Below are 10,000 nucleotides of genomic sequence, written 5' to 3'. Positions count from 1 at the left end.
GCCAGGATACAGTCTCGAACCCAAGCCTAATATGCCAGATCTCGCCGCCATCTTGGTTTTTCATGCCAGCGGGCTCAATTATAACCATCGGTTTTGTCACTAAATGGACGCTCGCACTGGAAAAACCAGTTTGACGAGAGAAAACAAGATTGACTAGTCCAGGAGTTCGGGGTGCGGCGGCTTCAAAGAGTTGACGCGATTCAGGCAGAGCCTACTTTTCTCCTCCTCAGTAAAGAAAAATGCTAAAGGAGGCTCTGCTCGCATGGTGGGGGTTGATTCGAAGCGAGTATTGAATACATAAAAGGTCATTATGTCATCCATGGAATGTGTCGACGTTTCAACTTTCATTGGTAGGGAAATAACCACCGTACTAAACATAGCCGTGGATAACGTAATTCTTAAATTAAGTGACGCGTTTGACTACTAGGCCTTCACTCGTGTAAAAAACCAATTAAATTTAATCGCGACTTTTAGGAAAGAAAGCTGTAAGTTGTTAAAAGTGTTATTATCGTATCGTTTATACCCATAGATATCCTGATGACAGTTCCAGATTAATTAAGACCATTACGTCATCGGAGATTCCTCGGAAATTTCACCTCGGCTCTTACTGATATTGCAATAAGTTCGTGTGCATTCGTTGTTGTCAGTTGTTGTGCTACAGATTGATCAGGTGATTTTGTGTCTATAGTCATAGTGAATCAACAAAGGCTGCTTTGGGATGTTTACTACGTTGCGACTATATAGTGGTAAGAAAACAGATAAATTTTCAAAGCGCGGTTTTAAGATCTGAAAGATCTTCTTGTTATGTATTCAATACTCGCTTCGAATCAAGCGCTTCAATAACACAAAAAGGAAATATATTTTGTTCTAAATAAAGAATGGAATATTCATAAAATTTTAAGCACATAAACGTTTTAACAGCTTTTGGTGAATAAACATCATAAGTTGCGTGATCGGAAGTCCCACTAACTATATGGCCGAGTGGAAGTTTGGTTCGGCTCACCGACAAAACAAAAAAATAGGGAACTTAAGCAACGACAACGGCGACGGCAACGAGAACGTCACAAATGTGCATATTTAGTAGGCAAAAACAGTAGCTTTGCACGCCCTGCACGTGCGTTTTTCACTTTTGTCCATTTCTGTGCCGTCGTCAGCAAAACAACAACGTGAAATAGTCAAATTTTAGGTTTTAAGGAGAACGTCAGCACTTGACGCTAAAGTTTCATTTTCTCACCTAAATTAAGTGCCGTTCCGACCAATCTCATTTTTGAGGAACTACCACACCTTTGTCATATAAGAAGGGTTGACATGTTTACAAAGTGATTACAATGACGCGAATTTATATTTTAAGATGATGTTCTCGGTGCCGTCGCCGTCGTCGTTGCTTAAGTTCCCTAATAAACAACGTGCAGAGCAAGAACCGCGCTCGGCCCATGGCCGCGCGGTTAAAAAAAAAAGGGAGTTAAGGTTAGGGTTAGGGTTTAGGATCTTTTACTAAACAGACGCGCGACAATATGGAATCTATTTGTTTTATATAATAAAGAATTAAACTTTAAGCTTCACTTCATCCCCCCTCCTGGGCAAACCCTGGGCATTTTGATCAGCACCCAGGTGGGTTGATAAATCATGGCGGGGCAAACTTAGATGCATTCAAAGGTAAAGATTCCGCATTCGTGGCTGATTGGTTGAAAAGCAAAGGCCTACAGAAAGAGATATCAATTTTATACCTGTTACCTGTCCTCCTCGTGCCTCTTGCCAAGTAGGGCCCTGATTCTCCTTGGTGTTGTCTATTAAACCATGTTTACATACAGCTTCAGAAGCATAATAGAGGCTACTGAAAAGTTAAAACAGTAATCTGGTAATTTCCCTGGGGGTGGGGGCATTTGATCACCTGAAATGGACCTATGATGAGGCGTTTGAACAGCTTTTTGGCCCGGGGAGGGGGGCATTTGGACAAAAATTTTCGGAAAATTCAAATGCCCAGTGGGTTGCCCGGGTGGGGGGAATGTTGAAGCTTAAATTTGACTGGTACATTACTAGTAAAAGAAGGAAGGATTATCAGCAGGCGTTACTAAGTACTAGATACCAACTCCTTTTAGAGTATTTTGATTAGTGTCCAGTGCATTTTCGGTTTGAGAGACGGGCTGTGGCAAGTACATGTATTTACCCTCCTCTTTGGTGTCCGTCTGGCGTTAAATTCTTGGCAACTTAGTTACTGGACGATTGCTCCCACAAAGTTTGTGGAATGGTTGCTGGAATAGTAACTTTCCTCTTGATTGTCAGCCAGTTTACTGGCGTGAAAGCCACTAAATACGAGCCGACTTGGGAATCGCTTGACTCGCGACCAAATCCTGGGTGGTACGATGAAGCGAAATTTGGGATCCTCATGCATTGGGGAGTGTATTCTGTTCCCAGTTTCGTTTCGGAATGGTTTTGGTGGTGCTGGAAGGGAAGCAAGAATCCGACGTGCATTGATTTTATGAATAAAAATTATCCTCCGGGCTTCTCATACGCTGACTTCGCTCCAATGTTTAAAGCTGAATTCTTTGACCCAGATCAGTGGGCGGACTTATTAGCTCGCTCGGGCGCAAGGTTGGTGTGTGTTTGTTTTATCAAATTTATCATTTATTTGGACTTATTTTTCGTTATTTAACTTCTTTGCAAGACCGAACAGATGAGATCACGAGTTTTCCACGTTTCTTACGTAATGACGGAAGTTTATTCTTCGTTTGCATTGACGTCACAAAAAATAAACTACAAAACTAAAGAGCCTTTTGAGTTTTTATCTTGATCAGCTACAAGAGGTTTTAAAAATATATCTGTTTGCATGTTTTCAGCTCGGTAACCGTGCTTCGTTTCGAAGATATAGCAGTTTGAATTGCAGAGTTTTTCACAGTGCGTGACATGTTGACTGCTTTTGAAAAACATGCCAGTTGCATAAAAACATCGATTCCCCTCTTTTTTTTGTGGCCTAAACAGCCAATAGACTAGGAGACGTGTCTATACGAAAGTTTGCTAGCTCATTATACAGCAGAAAGTGTTAAGGGCGTACTGACGTATTTTTTGGGGTGCGTTGCTAAGGATGTAATGGTATGTAATTTGAGAGAATTTGGCATTATTTTGGTCAGTTTCCAACTTTTGTGAACCAATGACCCCAAATAGAACGTCAACATACGACGCCCATGGTCACGTGACCAATAAAAGAAAACTCAAAATTTGTCTATGTGCTACACAATTTGGGTATTTAATCAGTGGTTTCATAATTTGTATTCGTTTTTGCATCCAGCCAAGCATGGTTTTCGTTTTATTTTGAAAAATGTTCTTTTTAGAGAGATAAACGATACTGAAATACCCATAACATTTTCGGAAAAGATGATTTGAAAAAACCAATGCTTAGCTATATTCTGTATTTGGAGGTGAAACGAGCCATATAAAAAAAATTAATTCAATTTAAAGACTGCCTGAAATTTAGCTTTTTCTCAAACTAGAAGTCAGTTTGTTTACGCATGTGCAGTTGATCTGAGAACGAGCGCAAGGAAGGGCGAGGAAAAACCTTTGATGCAAAGTTCAACAGTTAGGAGATTGTTATCAAAATTTCCAGGTCGGTGAGTGGATTTTCTGGTCAGCTCACGATATAATGACGTCAGTCACTGGAAGTAGCATTTTCACGTCCTTAGCAATCTGTGAAAAATCTGTCCGTGGGCCCTTAAAGACAGCCAAACTAAATTCCAGATGTTTCTACAGGTTTCTGGCCGCCATGTTGGTGTGCTTCGGCAGTACAGTATGGGGCCCAGTTCTCGGCCACAAAAAATGTAAACTTGTATTTCTTACCTTGGAATAGCCGTAAGGATTTGAAATTTCACAGACAACTAATTCAGCATTCAGTTTACACATGTAAAGCTATCAACTTCTCAATGCTGTTTTCTCCCGAGTAATAACGAAAATGTAGGCTTCGTTTGTGGGCCCAGTTAGCAGCCACCAAACCCAGTTCTCGGCCACAAAAGAGTGCGCTCGATTCCTCAGAATAAGCAACCCTTCATCACCAATTTTTGTTTTTAAGTCACTAATAAGGTTTGTGTTTGATATTTCGCCCACAAAGTATCCTTAATGAGCTTTGTTTCATGTTAGAAAAAGAAGTTTTTTGCACACCTAGTTTTTCTCTTAAATGCAGTTGTGAGGCTAAAAAAAGGTTGGGTATTTCAAAACGGGGTTTGGTAAGCAAGAACTCATAGTTTTAATTCATATATCTACTGTCAGAACATGCCACCCCATTACAGCTTTACTTTTACAAAATGATTTGACAAGAAAACTCCATACAAAACTATGAGCGCTTTTTAGTGTTGTCGATGGCAAGCAGGATGGCCGAGAATAGGCAAATATGCAAAAGTTGGTCTTTATTAAAGTTGTAATCCTCAAGCCTCCCCAACAGTGCTAGCCAGTTTAGTTACAATAATATCATTCAAGTAGCAGAAGACCCTTGACAATGACTATACTTTGCAGGATCTGGAAACCCAAAGAAAAATCTAACATAGATGCTGTTGTTGTTAAATTCGCTTCTGACACTTTAACATGTGTTTCTTTACTTAGGAATTGGCATCACTTTTTCTTTTATGCTGTCATGAAGAAAACGTATATAGTGCTTCCAATGTAAAAATTGTTTACATTTCATGTTATCTCTTGACTGGTAAACGGTGTTTTTTCTTAAGCATAAATTAGAATCTAGAATTGGGCAGTTTGCTCTGGTGCATTTGCTTTCAGTGCATGGTGAAGTTGAAGAGTGCTTGTCATAGTGTGCAGGATTTGTGGGCAGCACATAGTCGGCCTTCCTGGCAAAAGATGTTTGTAATCTTGTGTTTGAGTTGTTGTGAGATGAGCAGGATCTTTAGATACGACCATTCTTTATTAGGGATGTTGAGGGCTCATTGTTGAGGTGGTTTCCTGGTTTCATCTAAAAAGTATGATGTTTTCTGGGTATCAGTTGAAGCGAAGGTAGAGCATCTTTGTTGTATGCATGTACTGCATGTTTGCTGTGGATGAAGTTGATCTTTCAATTTCTCAGTAGGGCTGATTCATTGGTAGTGTGCAAATAGAGATTTCAATATATCACATGCACGCAGTATCATTTACAGTTGTACTATTAGTGTATTATTGTCACCTTCATTGCTCTTTAATTCACTGTGCTGTATATTTTCTTGTTCCCTGATGATGCCATTAAGATCAGCGAAAACTTAGATTAAAGTTTTCAAATGCACTGTGAGGCCTCACTCAAACAGTGTATTAATTGTTTATTATTCAAATAATTTTATGCTGCTGAAGGACAACATCAAACGTAAAATTAAATAAATGTTCTCTTTGTATTTTCCAGATATTATGTTTTGACAAGCAAGCACCATGAAGGTTTTACAAACTGGAAGTCAGATGTATCTTGGAACTGGAACTCTGTCGACAATGGTCCCCATAGGGATCTCATAGGTAGGGATCGAATCTGATCTTCCACATACTGTAAATCATAGGAAGCACTGCATGGGAGTTAAACAATTACCCTTTATACACTAGGGGACACAGACCCAGACCAATGATCGTTCCCCTGGTAAAACCATCACAGAATCTTGGAGGAGCTATACACTCAGATGTTTTTTAAAAGCGTGTTTACAGACTAAAAAGTTCATTGTAGATGGGAGCTTTTCAAGATCTTTCAAGATCTTTCAAGGCTCCCAGATCAAAATTGTACAATTAATGATTATTAGTTAAGTCTGACCTCAAGGGGATATTTTGTTTCCATGCAGATTTCCTTTGCAAAGATACATGTAATAATTTTCTGCATAATTTTAGTTTTCCCAAAGAAAGTGAGTTTTTGGTGTCCACTTTTCAGCTGAGCTTTCAACATCCATCAGGAAGCGTACCAACATCACATTTGGATTGTATTTTTCTCTGTTTGAGTGGTTTCACCCACTGTACCTTAAAGACAAAGCAAGTGGCTTTAAGACTCAGGATTACGTTAGAGTAAGTATAATTATACTAACAATAATGTTACTCCAGTCCTATATCTCTATTAGATTCTACTAAAATCTGTTAGAGGCCAACAAAAAAGGAGTGCAAAAACTTGTGTATAAATATTATAGCTGCATGCACCCCCAAAATAATATTTCAGGCCTATTCATGTAGTTTCTACTGAAAGCAATGATCAACAACAGGTTTCAATGTGTTTAATCTTTATTTACATGAACTGAAGGTTTTTAGTGCTTATACTGTATTATTTTGTGACCCCATTTACCAGCCAGTTTACTCCCTCTGAAAGCAATGGTCTCAGATGGTCTGGATAATCTAGGAGTTAGCGAGCCATGCAAATAAACAGTACATTTAAGTCCAAGCACCCATTTTAAAACAGTTACATGAAGCTTTCAGTAACTGTGTGACTCGCATGTTGACTTGCATGGCTCACCATGTTGGCTCACCTGACTTGCAGCCATGGCTCGCATGGTTCGCAGCTGTATGCATGGCTCACTGGCTCGCACATTATCCTCACTCGTCTGGTAGGCTTTTGCCGAACACTGCTGGGATGCTGTTATGTCTGGCTTTCTTAAAGTTTTTCATCTGTGCTTTCCTTCGGACAGCAATGATACATTTTATACGCTGATCTCTTCAATCGGTGTCCTAATGATAGGAGTTTTTCGTACAGGCTACTTACACCCTTTGGTCAAGGCATGCAATTTCTCTCTTTGCCCTCCAAAGTATTATTTTTGTGAATGATTTGCCAAGCCTTTTCTTGCAAGAAAATGCTTGACTTTTCAGTATAACCTTAAAAAACAAGGACCCCCCTCCCCCCCTGGGAGGGCCTCGAGAATACCTGGATTACTAGAGGATCAACATATTACATAATAAGTACCGTTATCTAAAATTAAATGATGGTGGCAAGGAGACCTCCAAAAACCACCAGGCTTAAATTACAAGGGGAGGCCTCCTCTTTAAATAAACCATGTACTAAAAATGCAATTTACCTAACAGCCAAAAGTTCAGGGCATAATATTATTATATATTAAAATAGGGACAATATTAGTTTTTGAGTGGATATAGACTGAGGTTGTTAACAAAATAATATTAAGTAATCTTCTTTTGAAGGGAGAAACTCGGTTAGGGATGGCTAAAAAACAATGTAGGATTAAATGAAAATTATGAACTAACATTATATTTTATTCTGTAGCAAATTGCACTCCCTCAGTTGTATGACATTGTTAACACTTACAAGCCAGAATATATCTGGTCTGATGGTGAATGGGAGGCCACAGACACCTACTGGAATAGCACAAATTTTCTGGCATGGCTGTATAATGATAGGTGAGATATTTTTAGAATAAGAGCAAGAATGGAAGAGGGAAAATGTACAGGAAGGATAGAAATATAGGGGGAAAATAGGGGAAGGTATAAAATTTAGTTTCTCTCAAGTGGCATTTCCTGCATTTTGACATCATTTTTGTCATATTGTATAAGGTCTTTATTCTTGCCAATGCTTGTCAATCCATTTGCCAATGCATTTTTGGAGCTGCTAACTGGAGTAAGACTGCTGGCCTTATGAGTCTGCACAACACAGAGTGTTCAATGGAGAGACTGGGCGAGACATAGGATATTGGAAAGTGAAATACGTAACATTTTACAGTCAGATTGCAGAAAAACACTCTTTAGATAAGCATTTTTTCTTGTTTGCAGAATTTCATGATAAACCAGGAGAATAATGATAAAAAATTGGGAGAGCGGGAGGCAACACATCAAATCTGGAGGGTTGAAATGTCTGATAAGCTGTTATAATTATATATTATTTTGATTCACGGCATGAAAGTCATACATATAATCAGCATTATCATTGCTGGTTAGTTATGCAGAAACAGAAATTATGTCATAGACTAAAGATAATATTTGTGTTCATTTTTGAACATCAAGGAAGATCATACAATCTCTTTCAATAATTCACTTAAAGGAGATTAACGTAATTGAAAACATCACGAGAGTAATGTGAGGCAAGGTCTGTAAAGATAGATGGTGCTTTCTTTGCCACATTTCAAATAATTATTAAAAATAACACCCTCATGACTGGCACAATGCTGCAACCCAGCCGTGATCCCCCTCTCCAGGAATTTTAAAAAACAGGCACCCATCACACTGAACTATCAGTAAAAAAAGGGAGGGATTGGGGAGGGGACACCAAAACCAACTCCTCATCCTACTCAGGTGATCTGGTGACATAATTTGGAGGACTGGGAAGAAAAGTTTTAATGCCATATCCCACAACCGCGCGCGGCCTTAGGTTTTGTTTCCATCGCCAAAACTCAACAGATCATTCCGTGTCTCCTACATTTCCTGTTACTGAATGAACATTCAAGCGGAAACCGCCGAAATATAACCTCTCCTCTTCCATGTTGAATTTGGAAATAACATTCAAGGTCACACGCGGTTGTGGCACACGGCATTAACAATTTTCTCCCCAGTCCTCCGAATTACGTCACCAGATCACCTGGACCAGAATGTACACCGCAAGTACAATGTATGGAACTACTGCATGTGCGCCTACAAACCTAACCACTCACCACAAGCAACACAGGCACTCTTATAATTAGTTGCTATTAACTGCTCTAAATTGCTTTTAAAGGATTATCATTATCATTATCATTATCATTATCATTGTTATTATTTATTGTACTAGCGCCTGGAGTCAAACAAAGAACAAACAAACACTGAAAAAATACTCCACAATGTAATGTTGTTTTTGATAACAATAATAATAATAATAATTAACAATTAGATCCGTAGCCCTCAAGGGCTATGGCCCTTGAGGGCAAAGAGTCTATTTGTTTTAGTATCACCCAACTAGTCGGACAGAGAAGGCAATGATAAAGTTAGCAAATGCAACTTGAAGAAATATTTATTTGGGAATAAAATGAAAGAAAGCATCACTTTTCGCTACTCGAGGACTGTTACTAATAGTAACTGCAGATATTAAATCAAGTGAAGCTGTGATCCTCGCAGTTATGAACACAATTTTAGCAATTGCTTAGAGAAGCCTGAAAAATTCAGGACTTCAACAGGGTTTTAACCTGTGACCTCGTCATACCAATGTGACACTCCTGAATTTTTCAGGCTTCTCTAAGCAATTGCTGAATTTGTGTGCATAACTGCAAGGATCTTAGCTTCACTTGATACCTGTATATGGCTTAAAGCATTCTTTCTCAGTTTTTATCTCTTAACGTCCATTTCTTTTACAGTCAAGCTATGTCATGTCATGTGACCAGTATCCACAAGACTGAAATGAATATTTCAATTATTCCTCTTTGGAGCTCCCAAGGCTTGATAATTCACCAAACACTTGAAATAGTTTTCACTTTTCCAACACCATTTATTGATTTTTATAATGATGTGAAAGTTCATAGCTAATTACATGTAGTTTCAATATATCAAGGAAATATCCACTGGAATTGTGAATCTTGAGAGCAAAGTTCAAAACTGGCATGCAGATTTCAATACTCAGTTCAAATTTCAAAACTTAACTGGTCATGCGTGACATAGCTTGACTGTAATAAGTTGCAAATAGGTGTCAGTTAAATATGGTCAAAATTTCATATTATCGCTTGCCACCTTTAAAGACAGCTTAACACTGAAATTCCCTTGGCATAATGATTACTGGTCATGACATTTGCCCAGGTTCCAGTTTGTCTTCATCTTCAAACCAGGGTAGCATCAAACTATGTCTGATTTTCAACAGGTAACCATTGTTGTCTAATTATGTTTTTGGCATCACATGTTTTATTAGCCCTGTTAAGGATACTGTTGTGGTTAATGACCGTTGGGGTAAAGGTTGCAGATGTCGCCATGGAGGCACCTATACCTGTGATGACAGATATAACCCAGGTATGTACAGAAGTCTGTCTTAATTATTAAACATGATTGGTACTTAAAAAACTTAAAAGGTAAGATCATAAATCACCTGTTATTGCTCTTGGCTTCTCAGTTT

The 10,000-nt window shown here is 38.7% G+C and overlaps 1 protein-coding gene across 1 annotated transcript in view; it reads left to right on the top strand.

Moving 5' to 3' along the window:
- Positions 1-2,121: 2,121 nt before the first annotated feature.
- Positions 2,122-10,000, top strand: part of LOC138060347 (alpha-L-fucosidase-like) — a 14,265-nt gene continuing 6,386 nt past the window's right edge. The window contains exons 1-5 of the mRNA XM_068906103.1: positions 2,122-2,592; positions 5,366-5,472; positions 5,873-6,003; positions 7,202-7,335; positions 9,800-9,897. Of these exons, the coding sequence (XP_068762204.1) occupies positions 2,246-2,592; positions 5,366-5,472; positions 5,873-6,003; positions 7,202-7,335; positions 9,800-9,897 (817 nt within the window). The 5' untranslated portion in view covers positions 2,122-2,245. The remainder of the gene's footprint in view (positions 2,593-5,365; positions 5,473-5,872; positions 6,004-7,201; positions 7,336-9,799; positions 9,898-10,000) is intronic.

The sequence above is a fragment of the Montipora capricornis genome, chromosome 8, assembly GCF_036669925.1.
Source record: "Montipora capricornis isolate CH-2021 chromosome 8, ASM3666992v2, whole genome shotgun sequence".
In the NCBI taxonomy this organism is placed as follows: Eukaryota; Metazoa; Cnidaria; class Anthozoa; order Scleractinia; family Acroporidae; genus Montipora; species Montipora capricornis.
This window is presented reverse-complemented; position numbering and strand designations above follow the sequence as displayed.